Source organism: Acanthisitta chloris, unplaced genomic scaffold (genome assembly GCF_000695815.1).
Source record: "Acanthisitta chloris isolate BGI_N310 unplaced genomic scaffold, ASM69581v1 scaffold229, whole genome shotgun sequence".
Taxonomy (NCBI): Eukaryota; Metazoa; Chordata; class Aves; order Passeriformes; family Acanthisittidae; genus Acanthisitta; species Acanthisitta chloris.
This window is the reverse complement of record NW_008692878.1, coordinates 35016-58328: the sequence shown is the minus strand read 5'-3', so window position 1 is coordinate 58328 and position 23313 is coordinate 35016. Positions and strand designations below refer to the sequence as shown.

Genomic DNA, 23313 nt, shown 5'->3' with positions numbered 1-23313 from the left:
ACTGAGTGGCTAAAGGTTACAAACAAGGCTTGCAAAAGAGCCTATTTAAAGAAATATCTTGGGAATGTAAACATTTCTTTCCCTTTAAAGGTAAAGGATTTTAATACTTGAAACTGGTTATCACTCCTGAAAGTCCCTAAGTCCCTTGGACCATCAGTGGCATTGGCTGGCATTTGGAAATGGGACTCTGACTTCTAAAATATTTGCTTGCTGTGAAAAATGTTATCCCCACACCCTCTGCAGTCCCATGGCTTTTCCTAGGGGAAGATGGGGGGATTTGGCCATAGTGACCAATCTGTGTAGACTTTCAGATTCTGCAAGGCTGATACTTTAAACAGTTTATACTGTAATTTTTGGAGCAGGGTTGATGATGTCTTAATGGGGAGATGTAGATGTTCAACTTACTCAAGAAAACATTGTATATTTGTGTTATTAATGGTGAAATAGCCACTAATCTCAGCCCTTAACCTGGTATCCCAGTAATAAATGCTCAAATGGGCTGGGGAGGGTTAAAGCAATAATTGTGCCTTTCTCTAAAGCTTCAGTGCACATGGTCTTCTCTTACACTGAGCATGGAGAAAGCACATACCCTTCTGGATGACTGGGATGTGGAAAGAGGAGCTTTAAAGTTCAGATTTCATAACTAGTGTTCCCTTTCTCTCCTGTTGTAACAGTAAAACATGACTGTTGACTGGTCTCTCCCAGTCCTGCTGCGGTGCTTAAGGGCCAGTAAGATTGTCCCTTAGTTCTGCTCTGGTCTACAAGTATTTGGTTTCCACTTAGAGTCACAGAATGTTTTGGCTTGAAAGGAACATTAAAGACTGTCTAGTTCTAACCCCCCTGTCATGGGCAGGGACACCTTTCAGTAGATCAGGTTGCTCATCCAACCTGGCTTTGAACATTTCCAGGGACAGGGCAGCCACAACTTCTCTGAGCAACCTGTGCCAGTGCCTCACCACCCTCACAGGGAAGAACTTCTTCCTAATACCTAATCTAAACTGCCATTTATCAGTTTACTTCTCACTATATTATACACAGATCTGGATGACTCAACTGGAAGGGTCAGTTCTTTTCCTTTCAGATTTTTACAACCACAAATCATATTGTTCCAATCCCTACACAATTAGGAGAGGAGCAATCACAGCAAAATAATATGCGATGAACCAAACGCAGTGAACTGGTGGCGTGAGTGTGGTTGTGACACTCCATTAACTCTTTCTGATGGTTGACTCACACTAACAGGTTTGAAACACTCCAAAGACCATCAGAGCAATATGGCTCTGCAACTCTTCCACCCCTTACAGGACACCCCTCCTTGTGGATAAAGATCTCCCGCCTGTATTACCATTGCCACATCTGCTTGGAAGATCTGCTTGATGAATTTGTTTTTTGAGGAATGCACCAGCTGAATGATGTCTCCATGCAGCGTGTCCCTGTTTTTCTCCAAGAAACCTAGAGAAATAATGGGACAACACAGAGATGACACAGTGCAATGTGGGTAGTATGTGAGCTGCAAGCAGCCTCTGGGTTGTCGGACTACTGGATGTTCTTGGGGAAGTAATGGGAGTAATGAGTGGGCAGAGAGAGGGACCATGAGAAGGAAGACAGAGGCACATCTTGAGACTGGATCAAAGATGCATGTGGTGCAAAGCACTGCCATTCTGTCACAGGCACACATGAACGAAACAGCACCAAACTCTGTAGCACACAGGCACTGCTGAACGGTCAAGTCATTGCAGCCAGAAAAGGAATAAACAGACACTGCTATGGACTACCACCCTGCTTGGCTCCAACACAGCAGCACCTTCCCCCGAGCATCCCCTCACATCTGCAGTGCCCTAGGAGCTGCCCCGTACCTTTAGTTTCGTAGTAAACAATTCCAGCAAAGTGGTTAATGCCAAACTGGGTTTCATAGTTATTCTTCGGAGGAATATAGTTGGTATTAAGCTTGTGCTGGGAGTTCAGCTTGTGTAACATGGTGGCATCTGTACCCTGTGCATGCAGAAAAAGATCTGACATTTAACCAGTTATTCCCATTAAAATAATTTTCCAGTCAATAATCCATTTCTTGGAGATGATATCCAAGTGTAGAAATTAAAGAAATGGATAAAATAGCACTGGTATGTTGTGCTATATTCAAGACAGTGCTCCCTAAGGAATATATTTAACATTATTTTCTAGTAAACTGTGTCAATAGATATTCTTGAGCCTCTTGCAGGCACATTTTTCCATCAGAAACACTTGATTTAAGCATGGTTGTGATACTCATGGAAGAAAATTTGAGAGAGTAATGAAAACTATGAATAGGCAACCCAATGGTAAGTATGTGTTTGGGGCTAAGCAGACCCGTATCTGTGCACGCAAGTGCAAAGGGGATAAAACCAAGTCACTGGCAGCAAGGCTAAGCCCAAAACACACCTTGGGGAACTTGCTCTCCTCATCAATGAGGGAGATGATGTTCATGGGCTTGATAGCGATCATGTCCAAGGCATCCTGGTTATCAGTGAATTCGATGTGCTGCCAGTTGATGTTCTCCAGGTTGTACTCCTCCTGCTCTAGTTTGAAGACATGGCGCACAAAGAACTGCTGCAGGTTTTCATTTGCAAAGTTAATGCAAAGCTGTTCAAAACTGTGGAGGGAAGGTCAAGGAAAGGCCACTTTAGATCCATCATGGTTCATTTTCTACATCTCTCTCTGTGCTTGGAGCAATACTCTCAGACCTTTTCAACCACTCAGTAAGGTTGCTGTTGGCTGAGAATTTCCATACTGGTTCAGAAAATCAGCCTTTCTCCCCCAAAACAGTGTTAGAACCATTATATGTGTGTGGTCTGAACCAATCAGTTTAGGAGATATGTTGTCTGCTGCAAGTGATTAGCTCTGATAATTTCTCATACAGAAAAGGGCTTGGTCCAGCCTAGTCCAGTTCACTTCAGGAGAGGTGAAAGGACCACAAGACCTTGAGCTTGGGGTGGGGAAGGATGTTTAAGACTTGGTTCTCCTTTTGCAGGATCCATACCTGTTCACACTGAAGTTCTCAAAGCCAAAGATGTCAAGAAGGCCAATGGATCTCCTCATACTTTTGAGTTCCTGTGAAGGAGGTCTGTAAATTGCAGCATTGATCTTCTCCACAATCCACACAAAAAGTCGTCCATAAATTCCCTGCAACATCCCAAAAATGGAATTCACTAAGAGAGTTCAGCAGTTCTCCCTGCTAGTCTGCGGCACCATTTCACTCCTGATGGCACAGGTTCTCCTAAAGCATGGCCAGCAATGGGCAGCTCACTAACATTTGTGCCAGACTCCTGGCATGGTTTAAAGCTTCAAGAGCCATTATGTAGATAAAGACAACAGACCAGAAATTCTAGACAAAAGACAACTGAAAGCAAAATCGCAATTCTGAATAGTCCTAAATTTTGTATCTATGGGCTTGCTGTGAAGCCAGTCTTTTCTTTGGTGCCCACACATTTCTCTCTCCAGATCAGCAGAGTTATCTCACAGTGCTAGCCAAGCCAAGGGCATCTTGCCTGGACAAGGTACTCACTCAAATGTTGCAGCACTGGCTGAACAGCCTGATGATTAATGAAACAGCTGTTGCTGCTTCAGTAATTCCAGAACTTCACATTTTAAAGTGCAGTTCATTTCTACTATATAAGCTACAGCAGTGCTGCTAGGAGGGAGCCCAATTCAAAGGCCCACCACCATTAGAGAAGTCACTGTTAGAATCTGCAGACTAGTTAGCTATCAAACCACCACAGATAAAGTGGGAACCCAAGCTGACCAAATTATGCCACCAATGCTTGTCTTGCAATTTTACATGGCCTGCAAACAGCACAGCAGTAATGCACACCCACCCCATCAACCATCATCACTCCAAAGCCTCAGGTGATGCTCTGAGTACTTTGATGGCTGCTGAACAGTTCTATCTCTGTTCCCATGATGTTTGGCTTTATTTACTGCTGCAGACATGCCCAAATCCTGAAATTCAGGTGTGGGTGTTACAGGTGTTGATAGAGCTGCTCTGATTTATAGTGGCTGAGGATCTAACCCTGGGGCTCAAGCTGGGATGAGATGAAGTCATTTCAGAATGCTGTCTCCTTCTGTAGGTCACCTTCGAGTACAGACAATCTCAAATCCAGATTGCAAATCGCTTGAAGACCAGGATGCCTATTCTGCTGCCATCTTACCTCCTTGTGAATCCCAATTAGAACATGGTTTTAAGGCCAACTGCTGATCTGAGCTCACCTGGGCACTAAGCAAGACACTTTTCTTGTGCAGTGGATGTTCCAGTCTCAGAAAAGGCAGATTTCTTCAGCTTATCAACAGACTTACCTTTACAAAAGCATCCCTCACATCCAGCGCTTGTTCCATGCTGAGAGGGGTGGAGACAGTCTCACCCCTGGTGATTATAGTCCGGCTGGTAAGGCAGTTCATCACATCCTGAGGCTCAACCTGACAGAGACATCATCAAACACAACTGCTGATTTTGTAATACAAGGTGTCCTTACAATGGCCTGGACTACTGTCCTGCTCACGCATGGCCAGAGAGGAGCAGTGCAGTCCCCCACAGCTGGGGGTTAGTGGTTGTTCTTATCTGTACAGGGAAAATATCTCAAATGATGTCACAAGCATTTTCAGAGAGAATAGTTAACATTTTTATACTGTATTTTACTATTGAAAGTTTTCTTGTGACTTCAAATGCGCTATTAACGATTTGTGGGAAGAGAAGATGAGAAAGCAAAGCCTGCAAAGTTGTATACTACCAGAATGGATGCAGCTTTGCATCCCCTTGACCTCTTTTCATACTTCTGAGAACAAAGCAGGAAAATGTCCACTACCTAAAGTACATTAAAACAGCCTGCAGAGAGCTGTGGATCACACCCTGAGAGCAGCAGTGCCTATGGAGATGAGATGATGTCTCTGTGGGAGCCCTGTAACCTCTTGGGGAGACTGCTGAAGAATGCTCCAGTCACTGCATGGATGGTTTGAGTGAGGGTCATCTCACCTCATTTCAGATACAGACTATAAATGTCATCTCTGTCTCAGCTGCTGTTATGAACTTTCTCTATACCAATGAGGAAAACACTCTGTTTTAGGGAACGGGGTATTTTGGATGTCCTTTTTAGGATGATGTTGCCACCAAAGGATCTGTGTCTCTCCACTGGCATTAAGGGAAGCTCACATCATAGAATCATGGAATCATAAGATAGTTTGGGTTGGAAGAGACCTGCATGGAAGAGACCTGCATGGGCAGGGACATGTTCCACTAGACCAGGTTGCTCAAAGCCCCATCCAACCTGGCCTTCCAAGGATTGGTCATCCACAGCTTCTCTGGGCAACCTATGCCAGTGATTCATCACCCTCACAGTGAAGAAGTTCTTCTTAGTATCCTAGTATTGCCACAATACTAGAAACATGGATCAAATCAGAAAGGGCACAGCAGCACCACAGAACCACTGACCTCCAGCAATGATGCTGCAGTGATTAGGGATGCTGACTGAACAACCTCGCAGGCATCCAGGTTGTCATAGGTGCGAGCTGGGGAAAGAAAGGTAGAGGGAAAGCCATCAGCAACGGACACGTCTCTGCAGAAGGTGGATGGGGTGAGGGAAAGGGTCTTTCTCCACTGCCTCTGTGTGACATCCAGGCAAAATCTGGCCATCAGAAGGGAGAAAATGTTGAAGCAGCTGCTGGAGTCCTGCTGCAGGCTGCAAAGGACCTGTACTCTGCTATGCCAGACACCCTAAATGACTGATGGAGTAAAAATGTTTCTAGCATCTATGTGCTTTAGGCTTCTGTCTTCCAAAGAGGCTTTTAAAATCATTGTGTCATTTCTGACAGCAAGGCCATTTGGTACCTTTACAAAGGCATATCCAATCACACAGGCACCTGTCAAACATTCCATTAGTCTCTCCTTTTAAAAACTGAGTCTACAGAATGGCCTCTGGCCATATTCAGCCTTGCTACATTCAGAAAAGGTGGATGTCACTGAGCCTACCGCAGTCTGGCAGCCCTGCACTGGACAGGTGGAATTATTAGTCCTTTCTTGTCCTTACATGCCACAATAAGCACCTGAGTCCCTGGCACTGTACCATGACAGGTGGTCTGGACAGAGACCTCCATCCCTAAGCTTGGCTCCCTCTCATCACACAGAGAATAAAAAGCAGCAGTGCACTGGACCATGTCCCTGTATCTTGTCCTTTTACCTTCGTACTGCAGGTTGCCCATGTGCAGGATGGAAGCCAACAGCTTGGAGATCTCCCAGTTCTCTGTGTCAGTGAACATGAGGACTTTCATAGCTGAGCGGATATTGGCATACTCCTTGCTATCATCTCTGCCATCACAGGTTGTGCAGTTACCCTGGGGAAGCAAAGAGGTCACAGAGTGCATGGGGCAAAGCAAAGAGCATCAGGGTGTAACCCTAAGCTATCCAGGGCTTCCCCCTAAAGCAGCAGACATTTTGTTTAAGGGATGATGTTGAACTTGTGGGACTGGTTCTGCCCTTTGGTGTGTTCTCTGATTCAGTGCTCAGCCTTGTGACCTACACTTACCCTGTTGTCCCCAGCTATCCTGTGTCTTACTGCAATCTACAGAAGAGAAATAGCTCCCTGAGATGGGGATAAAAAGCTGGAGGCTCCCACTGATCCAGCTAGAAAGCTGGGTCCCAGCCTTGCTGCTGATACATGTCTTAATTACACCTGCTTCTATCAGCTCTACCGGATATTGACACAGGTATATAGGGAGTGGGGCTGGAGATCACTGGCTCAGCTGGACATGTGGAGCACATACAGCTTAGCCCCATATGCTGCTAAGAGTGCACCATCCAGCCACACACTCCTCCCAGTCCATCACTGTGAAAGAGTATCAGGTGATATCTAACACCCTGGTTATTTCCAAACAAGAAGCCTGGGCACCATATGCCAAAATAATCCAGGTTTGTGTCCTGCATCACAGGAAGTGTGGAAATAGCCTGATCTAAACACAGGGGTTAAGGGTTTGCAGTAACACCATGAGGCTTGTGGTGGGACAAAGAGGTCCCACAAACCCTGTGGCTAAGACTTGGGAAGATCATAAGCAGCAAAGCAGCTCTTGGCTGCAGAAGTACCTCTCTCTCTTCTTTCTCCCTTGCTAACAACCTTCCACCACATCACCCCACCAAGCCTCTGTTTTGCTGTGCTCTCACCATCGCCAGATAGTTGTAGTCCGTGGCTTTCCCAAGACCCAGCTTCTTCTTCTGCTCTATTGTCATTCCTCTCAGCATGCAATAGAATACATGGTAATTCCTCTCATCTGGGGCCTGCAGCAGAAGAACAAGCATCAGCTGTGCAAGGAGAAAGGCACTGCAAAGAGTGGCTGACTGAGTGCCAGCAGATGTATCACCTTACCTGCCTGCAGACCCGGGACTTCTCCAGCAGGTACTGCTCAATCTTTGCCCCCTCGATGGCTCCCCGTTTGTTGAAGTGGATGTCAATGTACTTCCCGAATCGGCTGGAATTGTCATTACGGATGGTCTTTGCATTCCCAAAAGCTGCAGGGAAGATTTGCAGTGGGTTAGAAAGGATCTAATGCAGAGAGGATCATGGATCTGGTCTCATGGGAAAAAAATCCAAAGTGTGAGGCTGAGAGGGTAAAAAGCAGCTCCAAAGCCTCTCCCTTAAATTTGGCTGGCTCACTTTTATCTCAGTGTGGGGAAAACAGATATATCTCAGATGACTCTCCTTGGAAATACAGAGAAGGAACCTTAGAAATGGAGTGACCTTATCGAGGAAGACAGGCTAGGATAGCAGGATTTCAGCAGCAGCTGATGAAATACAAGAGGGCTGAGCAAGAATGTCTGCAGCATGCAAGGTGACACAGTGCAGGAAGTGACAGAGTTGCTGGTGAGTGATTTGGTGACTGAAAGGGAAAGGAAAGAGCTCATCCAGTAGGAAAATACAGAGGACTAAGCCAACCTCCAGCAGGAGACCTCTCTCTGCAAATAGACTGTGCAGAGAACGGTACTCCTGTCCATCCTCGGGTGTGGATGAGTGCCCTGGCTGCATGACCTGGAATTTATGCTCCAGGTTTGCTGGCAGGTGATGGAGGTGCATTTGAAATACAGTGCCTCTCACCCCTGAATCCTAGCAGTGACGAAGTGCATATTGAAAAATGCCCTGTGTACATGTCATGCAACATGATGCTTTCCAACACCAGTGGTCAGGCAGCCCTGTGGTGCCCAGAGAGCCCTGCTGCATCTTCATTCCATGACTGAAGTTAAGCTCCAACAGGGCACAGAGCAGGAAAGCTCAGCCAGCGGCTTTCTCGTCTGCTGTGCTAACATTATGCAAGGAAAGCAGTTAGGATATTTACATTTCTGTTGATTTCTAGAGGGCTATTTACTAAGCAGTGGAGGTAAAAATCATAGAATGGTTTGGGTTGGAAGGGACCTTAAAGACCATCTAGTTCCAACCCCTCTGCCATGGGCAGGGACACTTTCCACTAGATCAGACTGATCAAAGCGCTATCCTTAAAGAACAACCCCAATGTTGCTCTTCAAGGAAAATGGATTTTTCTGTATAAGTGTAAAAGGTCCATCTGGCACCACAATGGGGCAAGAGGGTCAGATCACCTATTTAATTTACAGACATCCAACTAAAATAGTGGGGCTGATCACAGTAACAGCTTAGCAATGAACCTATTAAGACCAAAAGCTGATTCTCATTATCTGGTTCTTTGTTGAAGTGCCTCTATTTCTTTCTCTGCATTCTGCTGCCATTCCCTGCTCTTGGAAGGAAAAGGTGGAGTTTGCTATTGTGTATGGCCACCACAAGGTGTTTAGTCTGTGAGGCTCTGGTCATATCAAACTCATGTTTTACAGAACCATCAAAGAATAGGAAAAGGATTTTTTCAACTATGGTCAAATAAAACAAATAGTTCAATGCAGCATTGACAGGATATTGGTGCTCTGCATGCAGTTATAATTTCAGCACTAGAAGACGTGGTGAGATTTTTCAGAAGACCTTTGAATGAACATCAAATACTCAAAAAAGTATTGATCAGCAGTTTTTTAGATCCAGACTACATGGAGAATTAAGTTTATTTTTTTAAAATTGTTTTGAATTTTTTTAAAAAAGTACTGGTTTAAATGGAAAAAACCTAATTTTTTCAATTTTAAGTAATAAAACAATTTAAAAAATAATTCAGGTCAGTTGAAATATTTTGCTTACAACAATAGTTGTCAAGAATAAGAATTGAAAATTTGGGAGCCCAAATCATAGAATATTAGTCTTGTGAAAAACAAATTCAGATGGCAAGAAACTGAATATATTGTCTAACAAATGTGTACACTATGGATTTTGACATTTATTTTTTTTTAACTTGGTCACTTTTTGAAACTCAAAATGTGACGTGGCTTACATGTGGTCATATTTCGTATTTCCTGAATCTGATTATTTTTTTTCCAGCAAAAGAATGCCTCCATTATCTGAGGCCTCACCTTCCAAGATGGGATTTGCCTCCAGGACCTGTTGCTCAATCCAAGAGTGCTGACCACTGATTGCTGCCAGGAATTGCAGAATCAGTTTTGTGCTTTCTGTCTTTCCTGCTCCGGATTCACCACTGCAAGGACAACAGGAACAGAGGTCAGTGAAAGCCATGCTGCATCCCTACCAAGGTCCCTTTCTCTGTCTCCAAAGGGACTGCTGTGTCTGTGTCTCTTCTGTTAGCTTAGGCAGGATGAGGCCACCAAGGATGGGTTTTCAGCATCCCCAGGATTGGTTGTAGGACAAATGGTAGGACATGGTACCACACAGCTTCCAGCCAAGATCCAGGTTTACTTTGTATTCCATTTGGCCCAGGCTGTTACTTGAGCTTGGATCTCCCCAGCAAATGCTATCATTCAATCAACACTAAGAAGATAATGAAGCACTTTCAGAGAGCGCTTTTCCAGGTATGATCACCAGGCCATGACCCTGTGATCTGGGGGCTAGTTGTTTCCATGGGACATCTTCATCACCAGTCTTGAGCTGCCAAAATGGACTATAAGATAGAGTATGAAATAAAGTCTTTTAACAGCAAGCACTTCCACAGGTCCTCTAGGCTTGTCCTAACAAGGGGCAGGTAGGAGAGGAGAAACGCGCAGGGGAGGATGCAAGTTACTCTTCAAAGCTTTCTCTTCACTGAAAGATAGCTTCAGTCATCTTGTGATGATACCAGAGGAAGGGCTGGGCAGAAACATCTTGGTATGAGTCTATGGCCTGTCTGATATACAGGGTAGCCAATACAAGTGACCAAAACAGACCTTCTTGGTGTTCAGTACTCAGGCTTGGCTCCCTGGGCAAATTGCCTTACTTCTCAAGCCACTGGCATACTGTGCTGACTCTCATCTGGGCCCCACATGATGCTTTTTTAGCCCTACAAAATAATCCTTACTGAATGGCCTTCTCAGACTTATCTGAAACACTGCACATGGGATTTTCCAAAGTTATGATTTTTAATGCAACAAAACTTAGGGTAGGCATGCCTTGGAGAGAGGGGATGCCCTGAAAGCACAGAGACTGTCTGTGCGTTCCAAATTTGATAGGAGAGTGTTGGAGAGCTGAGGGTATCAAATCCAGTTCACACCACCATTTGGAACAGATACATCTGTAACTGTGCCCAGGCATTTCTTGGTGCCCAAGGCTGATTAGTGCAGAGTAGTGCTGTGCATGGAGACAACAGTTCATCAGCGTGAATGACCACAGGTCCAGTGATCAAGCTTGTCCCTGCCCTTCCTTCTTCAGAATGTATAGATCTTCGCATCTTTTATGTCTTTAAGAGTATTGATTTTAAATTTAAAAGGGGAGGCTAAAGATGAATATGAAATCTATTGGGTTGTAAGTATAAATACCAAAGGATTGATAAAGCATCTTTACTAGGGACAGTGCCTGCAAACAGACCACCTCTGCACTGGGAATATGTGGATGGAAGATCTAATCTGATTTTATTTAAAAAGCTGTTCCAAATGAACCATGTTGCACCTGCTGAGCATCTGCTTTCAAGATATGGCCCATTTGGAAACTCATCAACTCACCTTATGATACAACACTGGTCCTTGTTGTTGCGCTGCATGTTGAAGTAGCAGTTGTCAGCAATTGCGAAGATGTGTGGTGGCATCTCACCAATCTTTTTGTTGGTGTACAGGCGTATCTGCTCAGGTGAGTAGATAGGTAGGAGCTGGTAGGGGTTTACTGCCACCAGTATTGAACCAGTGTATGTCTGGAGGAGAAGCACATGAAGGTTTATGGGGACAGTGAGGTGTGGCTGAGATGCTTTGGCAGCTTGGATGGAATGTGGATGGAGGCCAGTAAAATCAAAGTATTTTAAAAGCTGGATGAAAGATGATGTCCAAGTCAAAGATGATTGCAGGGTGGAGCCTGGAGCAAAACTGGAACAAAAGTCCCAAACTATCTAACATATCTACATACTCAGCCCTGCTCATGCACAGCATGGACTCAAGCTTTAATTCATATTTTGGATGCTCCTCAGTTAACATTCAGAGTTTCAAGTCAAGCTCATATTTGCAAAAATATCGCCAGAACTAGCACATATCCATACACCCCTACTGCATTGCACAAATGATGAGAAACTAGAGATGAAAGAAACCTAAGGACCATTCCCATATCTCAAAGCAGGACCAGCTGGTTCCAAACCATTCTGACAGGTGTCTGTCTAGGCTATTTTCATCAAAAAGAGCTGCTAAGCTTCCCTCTGCAACACATTGCAGAGGGAATACATTGCAATACATTCCCTCTACAATACATCTCTCTGCAATACATTCTTCACTACCACCTCTGCTTAACCAAACCTCTCCATGCTTCAGTTTAAACCTCCTGCACACATAGATATGACCCACAACGTCCTGACATATCCTTTCTCAGATGTTTCTGAAATTTTGGAAATGGCCTTTGGTCCACCCCATGCTCTCTGTGGAACTCAAATGAGCAAAGCTGTCCTGGGCCTTGGGCAGCAAACCCCTTTGCTGTATCTTGATCTTTCATTTCTGCCCTTCCAAAAGCCATTTCTCTCAAGCCCCTCACCAAAAGACTCATGACCTTTATCATCTTGCTCAGATGCAGTGCTGAAGTTAGGAGGTTTGGCCACATCCCAATCTCAAGACAGAAAGTAAGTATCTCCTTCTCCTATTTCACCTGTCTAAAAGTTAGAGTCTAAAGCAGATGAGTCAATGGGGCTCCACCTCAGGCTAGCCAAGGGGCATGAGATGAAGGTTACCTTTCACTCGGTGACTTCAAAGGAGTCAAGTCACTTTCTCTAGTTTAATTTTTGGCAATTAAAGTTACAAGATTAATCTTACCTCTCTTTCCTGGTGGAACACCTGTGAAAGTGCCCCCACTGCTGCATATATTTTTTCAGGAAACAAAATAAATAATTTTAACATAAATATAATTCTTATGGGTTTTTATCTGCATGGCCTAAACCCAATAAGACTTCGGTAAAAAACAGCAAAATGGCACAAGCAAGGACGCTTGTGAAAGAAAAGAAATAATTTGTTTGCCACCGTCTGTGCTCAGGCTTCCTGAAGGCAACCAGTAGGTGGCAATTGTGTCCCATAGTAGGGATGTTGAAAGGCCTTAGGGACTTCTCACCTTAAAGCTTCATGATAACACAAGAGAGCAACTTTCTGTTCAGTCTCAGGTAAGGTTTGACTTTACAGTGGTAACTAAGAAAAGACACAATACTTTTCTCTGTAATAGGGGGTTATGTGCCAGTAAAGGGAAAAAAAGCACTTTGAGCTCAAGAACAATGTTGTCACAAATCCAAAGGGTAGGAACTGGCTGTGAAAGAATGTAATTTTAGAAGAAGGAGGCATTGAAATAAGGGAGCAGAGAAGTCCCAGAGAAGACTTCAACAGGGACAGAGCAGATAACCTTAGTGCTCAGAGAAGGAGTGAGCTCAATTTCTGAATGCGATTATGATACCAAGATCACTAATGAAGACTCCTTCAAGTCCAGGGCAAGATATTTGGAAGGCTCTTTTCCTCTTCATAATTTATTACCAGGTTAATTTTAGGGACATTTCTAACCTTCCTTGAGCCTCTTTTCAAAAAAGACTAACTACTTGCAGAGGTCTCTGAAATCCCTGCATTTCGGTCACAGTGTTTTGCCATGCCTCAAATGCAGCCAGTGAGACTTTTAAAGGAGTTAACCATTAGTGGCAATGCCTTCTGGATGCTCTCACTGATCCTTCCCTTGTGACCCACAAAACACTTCGTCAGCATGAACTCTTGTACTATTGCTTGTTTTTGTAGGTCATTCCTAGTTGATAAATACTCACAATTTGCTCAGTTCTCACAGCTGACAGAATGCAAAACTTTGTTCACTCTGCTGATGAGGGGCCAAAGGGCACCTCCAAGGCAATGTTATCTACCTGGTTTCTATTGCTGGGTGATGACAAAGCCCTCCTGTATTAGGAAAATAAAATTTTACCAACAGCAAGGGCTCTGCTATAGCTGACCACAGGAATCACATCTCACAACAAATTCATTACTGCCTGCATGACCTACATTTTAAGTAGCCCCAAACAAATCCTTTCTGAGCCTGCTTCACTTGCTCCCCAGAACACCATGGCTGACTTCATCTGGATTGTTATGGGGTTAAAGCTCTACCAAACATTACTGCATTTTGGCAGCCCTGAGAGAGTAACAGCAGGCATTGGTTTCATCTCCAGATAAAGAGATTTAACCTTACTCACATGTCCAAACTCCCCACCACACTCTCTTCCTATTCAGCGTAGTTTCTCTTACTGCATGCAAGGCAAACCAAGGACAACAAGCCCTTGTTGAAGATTTTCTTAATTTGCTGCAGAAGTTTCTTTCCTTCAAGTTCATTACTGAGAAGCACTTAAAGCTTTAACCACATTCACAGACTGAGGACTTTCCAGCTCTGGGAAGATGTCACAACTTCACCATAAGGGTCAAGCTCTGCACCAAAGGGGATGATGCTCTCAGTGCATTTGTGAAGCAGCAGCAATGGTGGTGCAAAGTAAATGAGAAGGCCACAATGATGAACAGAAAAGAGTGAGCCAGTGGAAGGCATGATAGCGATTGCAAATGACAGCACCAAGAGTCATACTTACCCTCCCACCGCAGTTTGTCTTATGAGTAAAACACGAGGGAGGAGAAAAAGGAAAATTATATTTCATTAGAGCAGAATTACACCCTCCAGAAAGCTAAGAACATGAGGAAACATGAGGAACTGAAGTCCCATTGGAAAAGTCACCCTTTACTCAGCAGGCTCAGAAATTCTTTGAAGCAGTGAAACTTCACCATCTTTAAGACAGAGCAAATTATACGACACCTCAGGGGACTGGGTATCCCCTATCCAACATGGCATCCATATGGCACTTTGGCTTTGCAAAATTGCCATCAATATTTACCATATCTGACACAAAGCTACTTCTCCTAGTGCCATCACTCTTACTAAGTGAGATCTAAAGTTGGGTTCCTGAGCTGCCAACTAAACACATGTAGACAGAGGTGGTTTAGGTGCCTCTCAAGCTGTGCACTCTCTATCATTTTGGGAATGTCATTCTGATTTTGAGATTGCACTAATTTCTGTGCTGTGCCCAGAATAGTGGCCTCACACTCTAAAGCCATTAGTGGTGTGGAGTAATCAAGGCACAGTAACCTGGAACCTCTGTGATGCAAACGCCTTTGTGGGACGTGGCCATCCCTTAGTCAGTAGCTCTGCAGGACACATGGACTGTCACCATCAGACCTGAAGAACTTGTAGAGAAATTACATGATTACTGAGTCACTTCAACCCAAATAACCACCCACACTTGCCTCCAGGTTAGAAGCTGCCTTTTGCATCAGCCCTTATTAGAATGATGCTGCCAAACAGCGCTTTACCCAGTGCTTGTTTGTGTTTGTAATCCCCCTGGGTGCCTCTGAGTAGCTTGGCGAGGGAGCTCAGAGACAGAGAGTTTATGAAGAAGCTCTGTGTATTCACAGGCAATCTGATATTGCACACACGAAATTGTATCTGAGGATCTCTGGTCACTTAGTGAGGCAACACACACTTGCCAGATGACCTAGGAAGCCCAGGAGAGACACACTGAAAAAATATCCAACATGATCCAAACTTTCTCAGAGAGAGAGCAGCAAGAATCCACTTTGTGCCACTGCAGGGTGCCCAGAAACAGGAGAAAAAAGGACAATGCTCAGTGGATAAATACATGTTCCCTGACTGAGCCAATCAGCTACAAATTATTGGCCATCTGTACTTCTCGGATTACATTCAGGTTGCTTGAATTCAGTTATCCACATAAGTACTACATCTAACCTTGAAGATGGATGTTCTCTGAGCCGGAAGAGGTTGGATTGTAGACCTCCAACATAAACTCTTCTACAATATACAAGCTCCAGCTAGCTCCAAAGAAATCATCTGATCTGACAGGCACTTCTCTTTGCACAGTTGAAAGGCTGTCTCTGTTGGCTGTATTGATATGTCTGGTGACTGCCATGAATGCTCAGTGCACATGGAGACATCACCTCAAGTATGAATTTGGGCTGCTAACTTGCTAGTTTATCATTATAAATGACTGTGTCCCCTTAAGAAGAGCTCCAGGGAGAAACTCAGTTCATCTAATGTGTGAATAATTTTCTGGTCATGCTTTTTTTTTTCCTCTAAACTGACAACACAAGGGACTTAGGCATCATCCAAAACAAATAAGGTGCCTGAGTGTGAGACGAATTTGGGGGTGTCCATCCTCCTCCAAGATTTGGGGACTTAGGGGTGCCTATTCAGTAGTCATGTCCCCTTCCTCTAGGATTGGACCCCATCTCTGACAGAAGAGATGGATATCTTCCAGAGTTGGGGCAAGGAGCTATCAATCATATGAACAGCCTATGTAAAGGTGGCGTCTTCTCCAGTGTCCAGCCCGAATCCAAAACCATCCTATCCAAGGCATTGGACATCAAGCAGAACAAGCAGATTTCATAAATAAAACCCTGGCCAAGGTCTGTTGGCTTAGGTTACCTGTGAAATCTGACTGTCCTGCAGTTCCCTCTGGTCTGAAAATCCAGTGGTCTCTAGAGCCCTTTAAAAATTAGATGACCAGGTAGCTTTGAAAAGACCTTCAAAGGCACAGCAGGCAGGCACTTACCTGAATATCTGAAAACTGTAGGATTTAAGAGCAATACCAAATTTTCCATATTTGCAAAGGCTGACTACATTAGCTAGTGGCAAACACACATGCACTCCACATTTCTGTCCAAGCAGCCAAGCTGCTACACAGCATATACCTCACCAATAAAACCAGCACAGAGATTTGAATGCTGACTCCTGTCCCACTGGGGAGGTGGCCTTTGTGATGCTATTGCAGCAAAGAGATGCAGTTCTGACTGGCTTCCTGTAAACCCCTCAATTTATGAATGTCTGGTTGGGTGGGCAAAGCTGCACTGGGTCCACTGGGCATGATGTGCCTGAGCTGATGTAAGGAAGGACACTGAGATGAGCTATCCAAATCCCAAGCAACCCAGAGCTAATAAGTCAAAAACACAGGGGGAAGGTTTTTCAGAGCTGTTCTGGGAGTTGCTCACTTCACTGTTCCCAGTTATTTCATGCATTCACCTCCTCATCCTTCCTCCACCCCTTTCACCTCCAGCAATTGTTGGATCAAATGAGTTAATGGTTCAGGAGAAGAAGGCAGAAGGGTCATATTCAGCATGTAGCTTACACCTTTACAAAAGTTTTTCTTTTAGTATAACTATAGCATGCTGTTGTTCTGGGTTGAACTGGTTATTCTGTGTAAAGAAAGTTAATGCACATCCCCAAAACTTCTACAGGGGGGCTGTACAGCAAGGTGGCATGGACTCTGCTCATTACCTGACTCATGGGGTCTTTCACTGAGGCATCCATAAGCTCTGCAATGTGCCCTCTAAAATCAGAGGCCTTTCACCACTTGAGTCAAGGTGAAGGTAGAAACCCAGATGCTCAGTTCAATCAGGGTTTCCTCCACATGGGTTCCCCAGCGCTAAGGAGAGCAGGGGGTGCACTGCAGAACAAGAGTTAGAGGTGAGATAGACACTCACATAGATGAGATGCTCCCGATAGCGGATCAGCAGGTTCCTGAGAATTCCTGCCTCGTTCAGGTCCCCCAGACGGATCATGTCCTCCACTCCATGGATGGAGGTGGGGTGCATGGGTTTTATGTGGCTGGCATTCTGTGGGGAAATCCAGTGCTCCTGGGAAGAAAGAAAGGGCAGAGAAAGAGAAGTCAAATGAGACACCACTGGGATGAAAGATAGAAAACAGCCCACCGCAAACAGAAGGACCAGATGGAAGAACATACATGGGAGAGCATCAGTACACAAGCCACAGCTTCTATTCCTGGGGCAAGCCAGTGACGAATTCGAAAGATTCATAATAGAAGAAGGAAACCATCTTTTTATTGGAATTTTATTGGAGCAGCAAGAGACATGAGACATGAGCCATCCTGGCAGGAGCCTCCTCCAGGGCAGCATGGTCATCCAGCACATCAGGGGAGTTTTTAACAAATAGCAGATTTGTTCTTCCTTTCACAACTACACTTTCACATCACTGGTTAACCCTCTACCACAAAATACTGTTGAGCAGAGAGAAGATGATTTAGAAAAGGAGCGAGGGATGCACGGAGGAGGCAAAATCATACATTTATTGGTAGAATTGTTTAGACTAGCCACTTCTAAAGGGCTTCAAAAGCCACTACAAATCATACACATGGAACCTGCCAAACCAAATCTTTTTCTACCATCCTTGAAGGGAGTGAGAGCATTTACAATTATCTCAGCCACAAAAAAATTAAATAATTAAGGACAAAGAACCAGCTTTGGCTTCTGATATAGACCTTACTCTAAAACAGCCACCATTTCACAAAAATAGAGGTGGCAAATTCAAAGAGAACCAGCTCTGGGCACATCTGGTATTGGCAGGAGGTCAAGATGGACTGGATAACAGCAGAGGAACAGCAGATTGAGGTAGGTTTGCTCAAAGCACTAAATGTATTTTGGGGCTTCTGTTATCTTTGAACTCAAGAAAGTTCTCAACCTTTCACTCCCAGTACAGCCACAAAAGTAGGGACACAACATTGTTTTGTCTTTACAAATAGAAAACTTTGGCACAATTGATTCCCAAGGACATATGGAAGTCCATAATAAAGTCAGTCATCATGACCCTGTGACCCCTGGCCTAGCCAGGCTATAGAGCTGAAGAAGGGTCATCACAACCCTTTGTACATACATTGCCTTCATCATCCAGAACCTGGATCTGTCCGGAGTCACACAGTTTAACCACCGCTCCAATGGGGACATCGAATTCCCGTCCAGTTTTGAGGTCCATCCACACATAATCCCCCTGGAATCAAAGAGAGGATAGTTACACTCAGGGCTGCAGAAAGTTCAGCATCCCTTAGGATACAGTCGCTGATGTTTTGTACCCAAATCATTAGTACAAGTCAAATTGCTTCCTTTGCAAACCACGAATGATCCCTTTTCACAGATGCTTAGGAAAGTAGATGCTTTGGATGTGGCACCTGGGGATATGGTTTAGTGGTAACCCAGCATGGTGATGCTGGGTTGGACTCAATGACCTTAAAGGTCTTTTCCAACCTTAATGATTCTATGATTCTGTGAAACCCTCTTCAAGGTACCAGCAGCAGGATATGGTCCACACTGCGTACACCCATGGCACTATTTATGTTTTTTGAGCTCATGTGTGGTTGTTGGTCACAGAGTACATCCAGCAGAAAACAGGTTACAAAGCAGTGATACAGGCAGAAAAATCCACCCAGGTAGAGGTTTCCCTCTCTGTAACATACAAGTCTAGAAAGTCACATTTAGTTTTGAATTGTGATAAGCCTTATCTGGAGGCTTGTGGCACATTTCTTCCTTGCAGACAACTGTTATCAAATATACATTCCCCTACCTTGGAGACTGCTGAAAAGGAGATGGCTAAAGAAGTGTTAAGGACATAGCCAGAGAGACAGATATATATATATACCCCTCTAGGAGTTCTCCCAGCTACAGCAATGTGCAGGTGGGATGTTTGCATTTAGTACTTTCCAGAGGATTTTATCTACTGGGAGCATGTCCACTTGCATCCCGAAGCTGTACAAAGCTTTAGCAGCCATAATCTCAAAGGAAGAATTTAGCGACAAAAAGCTGTTTCAAATGTTTCACTTCTTTCATTTGAGACCTCTGTGTTTTCATTTTGGAAGACACAGCAAGCAGTTGACCCCTATCCACTCACTCCGTGTCACTGGTGATCCTATAGACCTCTGTCAGTCCTGCTGGGCAGGGACTATCAGCTCATCAGCTCTGTGGATATTAGATTACTCAAATGCAAAAAGTCTTTTAAAGAAGCTGTTTTCCTCAGAACAAAAGCAAACTTCAAAGTAACTCCAAACTAAAGCCCCAAGCAGGACTCAGACTGAAAGAAAGCAGAATTATTCCCACCCCTATTCTCAGTGTGAAGAGTGTAAAATTTGGTGCAATCTAGTTAAACTGTTGTCTGGTATGTTTACATTCATGCAGCTGAGCTTAAGGTTGTGAACTGGTAGCCCCACCTAACACCACATTCCTGGGGACCAGATCCACTTGTACCTATTAAGCACAATGCAAATGCAATATCTACCCTTTGAAGTCCTGAAAAACTGCTGGGAAAAGGAGAAGGGGAAAACAGGAGGTATCACTTTGCATGTGCTCTGATATAACCCCTTTCCTGAGCATGTATTATCAACCATTTCTGTGGACAGACTATATTTATAGATTTGGTCTGACCCAATGGGCTGCTAAACAACCTTCATCTCCATGCTGGGTGGTGGAAACTGGAGACATCACCATCCAAGTCATCATTCACTAGGATGTCTGAGAGATACTAAGTTGTGAGTGCTACCAAGATGTAAGGTTACACCCAGGGACCCACACACGGAGAAATACTACATACCAGGAGTCCTCCAAAATTTTGTGGTAGACTCCACCCTTGGCAACTGCCTTGACAGGTTTCCCTTAGGATATCCACAGAGTCATCCTGTTTACGTGGAGTTCGGGATCCAGTTTGTAGTTTGGGTTTTCTTTTCCTCATAAGGTTTTGCTACAGCTCTATAATGAGTATCTTTATCCAGCTCATAAAAATATAATATTCGCATTTTTTTCTCATTAACTGTCTTATCCTCACATCCCATAAGTCAGTTAGAAAGGGAAAAAAACCCCCAAGTAATGAATGCAGTAAGTCAGGCACTGATACATTATAAATCCATTAATATTAATATTTATTTCTTAGCTCCTTTGATACAAGGCTCTCAAAGCATTCCAGGGTGTTCAGGACTGTTATTCTCTCTGCATCACTGGGCAAATTCATGCACAGGGCGGGTAACCTGATCAAGGTGTCAGTAAGACCTGGGTTGCTCAGTCCCTGCTCAGCAGAAAACTCTTCTGATAGCAACTCTGTAAAAACTGCTCTCAATCAAGAAAACGAGGATTGTAATGCAGTTTTTGAAAAAAATCTTTAATATTGAATAGCTGTAAAAGCAGCCTGCTTCATATTTTCTGTTACCACACAGCTGAGATAAAAGCCAGTCTGCTCTCCCCAAGGTAAATTGATACTCTACTACCAGTAAGACAACTTCTGTGCTTTGTCTGCTAAATGCACAAAGTGCTCATCCCCTCAAACTGCTCTTTCTAAACCCATTAAAGTGCAGTTCTTAATACTGGTGAAAAAAGTCTTAAGGGATGGGCTAAGCTGGTAAGCTCAGGAAGGTCGGGGGGGTGTTATAAAATAACATCACTTCTTAAGAGTGCCGACCTATTTCCTTTTCTGAGTTTAATCAATTTGATATAAACCCCATGGCAGTTAGTTACACTCCTTCCGCTGATGCAATCATCTGCAGATCAGCCCCAAATGCAGCAGATAATTTGGAGATTTCAGGGCAAATCGGGGTGATTCATGCATTTACTAGCTGGGGCAGACTGGCTTGTAAGTTGCATAACCTAAACTGATGCAGGTTATTTTCCAACACAAGTACTGGAGAAGTGAGAATACCATCAGTCCCTTTACAGTATGAACATGGCCCAACTCTTCCTTCTCAATGCAGCTGCAGGGTGCAAGTGCCCTTCCAAATGCTCTGGGGCAGACCCTCAGGACCTCACCATCTATGGGCAGTGACAACCAAACAGTGGTGCAAGAGGAGGAAACACCACCATGATGGAAGCACACACAGATCCAAGCAATTCACAAAGAGGATCTTTAGGAGGACCTTAGAAATGTGAAAAGCAAGAAGGTTGCACTGCAGGGGAGCTACAGTGCTTCGGGGGAACAAAGGAGGAAGGTGTAAGAAGCTGGCGTAAGCAGTATAAGGATCCCATCAGCAGCAAGACAGATTTCAAAGCAGTCTGAAAGCTTCGAGCCATGCTCAGGGCTTGGCACCCCCTATCTTACCGCTAAAATGGTCGTGGGCTTCAGGACCTGGTTGACGTTGCGGAGTAGTGTCCATTTGTCCTGGTCTCGCTCCTGATCTTCCACCACCTCAGGGCATGGCTGCACGAAAACGACCTTCTTCTTCTTCAACATTTCCAAAACCTTAGAGTGGTATTTGTCCCTCCCTGTGCTTTCTACGTGTATTCCACCATGAATGCCAGAGGGCTGTGGCCAGTTTACTTTAGACCTCCAGCGTGACCATGCCTGCTGCTTGCAGTACACCCTCTGACCTAATTCACAATATGGCTCTTGGTAAAGATCTTCTCCTAGCAGAAAAATTTCCATGCACCAGCCATAGTCCTCCACTGGCCAGCTGACACGCTTACAGTATATGACCAGCACTGTGGGAGACTCAAAGCAAACCGAACAACTTTGCTTCTCTTCACTTAAATTCTTCCAGTTTCTCCAGTGAGGGCTGATACTTGGTCAGGGACCTGAAGGACACTGCAACTAACATATTCTGGAAAAATGACTGCAGGATTATCAGGAAACCTCTTCATTTCCCTGTGACTTCTCTCCGTTACCTTCCTTTCCTAGTGAAATAATCGTCTGCCAGCTTGGGAACTTTCAGCACAGAACACACTGGGGTACTTATTAATCCACAAATGCAGTCAGTCCCCATGCAACACATGGCATTTAATTAACCTAATACCTTTACATACCAAATTAACCAAAGGGCAGTGGGAACTCAAAACCAGATGCCATCTGCATTTTCTTTAAACTGATCGCCCTGAGTAGTTCCATAGCAACTGAATTTTAAATAATTGAGTGGAAGGTGTTCAGTGCAACACAGCCTCTGTGCCTATACGTGAGAGGAGAGCCTGGGCTGTGGATGAAAATGGGCTGGACACAAAGACCATGGAGGTAATGAGGTTGCACTGACTCTACACCCAGCTGCTCCACAGACCCACTTCTGCAATCTCTCTTTCTCTATAGGGAGGACTGTTCTACTAAGGACTAATCAGGACCCCTGGCCCAACCAGAAGAGCACGAGGTGTTTTACAGTCACCCCAGATTTGCTTTTTTTCTTATCCTATCTTATATACACTCAAGATTTCTCATTTTCATCTGGGAAGGGCTTTTCTGCTCATTTAGAAGATTTCAGGCCACTATAGCTGGGCCCAAATTTCTTCCATAAAAATTTTTATTCTAAATTGGTGTCCTTTATACAGACCAGAACAATGCATGACTAGATAATAGTGCAGCTGCTAAGACATTCTCATTTATCACTGTTTTAATGTAGAACTCTACTGATGCTGTGATTCCATGGGGTTTGAATCCATTTGTTCACAAAGAAGAGGACATAGGGACATGGTTTATTGGTACACCTGGAAGTGTTAGGTTAATGGCTGAACTCAATCTTAGAGGTCTTTTCCAACCTTAATGATTCCATGATTCTATAGGCTTGGACAAAAGTTTTCTAGATGAAGGAAGGCTTCATAGGTCCCCTTCATGGGACAAAATCACCAAGGACAACAGTAGATGATGGGTACATCAAACTCGTACTGAGCTACTTCTGCTCATCCAGGAACAGCAGTGACAACAGTGAGGCAATCCATGGCCAAAGGGCAGGCAGCTTTGTAGGTTTAAGATATATTACAAAGCCCTGAAAACATAAGGTGTATAATTCTTGTAGCTGTACAGGTGAAGTAAGGAAAAGATCGAGTCTCATGAATACGGAGCCAGGTAGAACATTAATGAGACGGATGTCTACCAAAGGAGCAAGCAAAAATGTACATGAGATGTGGTAGTAATGCAAGGAGAAGGAGACATAGAGTGAATGTAGCAATCCCATGGGAGATGTCCAGATGTCCAGCACAAGACA

At 44.2% G+C, this 23313-nt stretch overlaps 1 protein-coding gene across 1 annotated transcript in view; it reads right to left on the bottom strand.

Moving 5' to 3' along the window:
* The window catches only part of LOC103809946 (unconventional myosin-VIIa-like), a 64672-nt gene extending 43157 nt beyond the window's left edge, over positions 1-21515 (bottom strand). Inside the window, 14 exon segments of the mRNA XM_009082819.1 lie at positions 1346-1452; positions 1857-1992; positions 2419-2629; positions 3017-3159; positions 4330-4449; positions 5459-5535; positions 6204-6357; positions 7181-7294; positions 7383-7525; positions 9473-9594; positions 11048-11232; positions 17069-17221; positions 18255-18368; positions 21450-21515. Of these exon segments, the coding sequence (XP_009081067.1) occupies positions 1346-1452; positions 1857-1992; positions 2419-2629; positions 3017-3159; positions 4330-4449; positions 5459-5535; positions 6204-6357; positions 7181-7294; positions 7383-7525; positions 9473-9594; positions 11048-11232; positions 17069-17221; positions 18255-18353 (1764 nt within the window). The 5' untranslated portion in view covers positions 18354-18368; positions 21450-21515.
* Positions 21516-23313: the final 1798 nt, after the last annotated feature.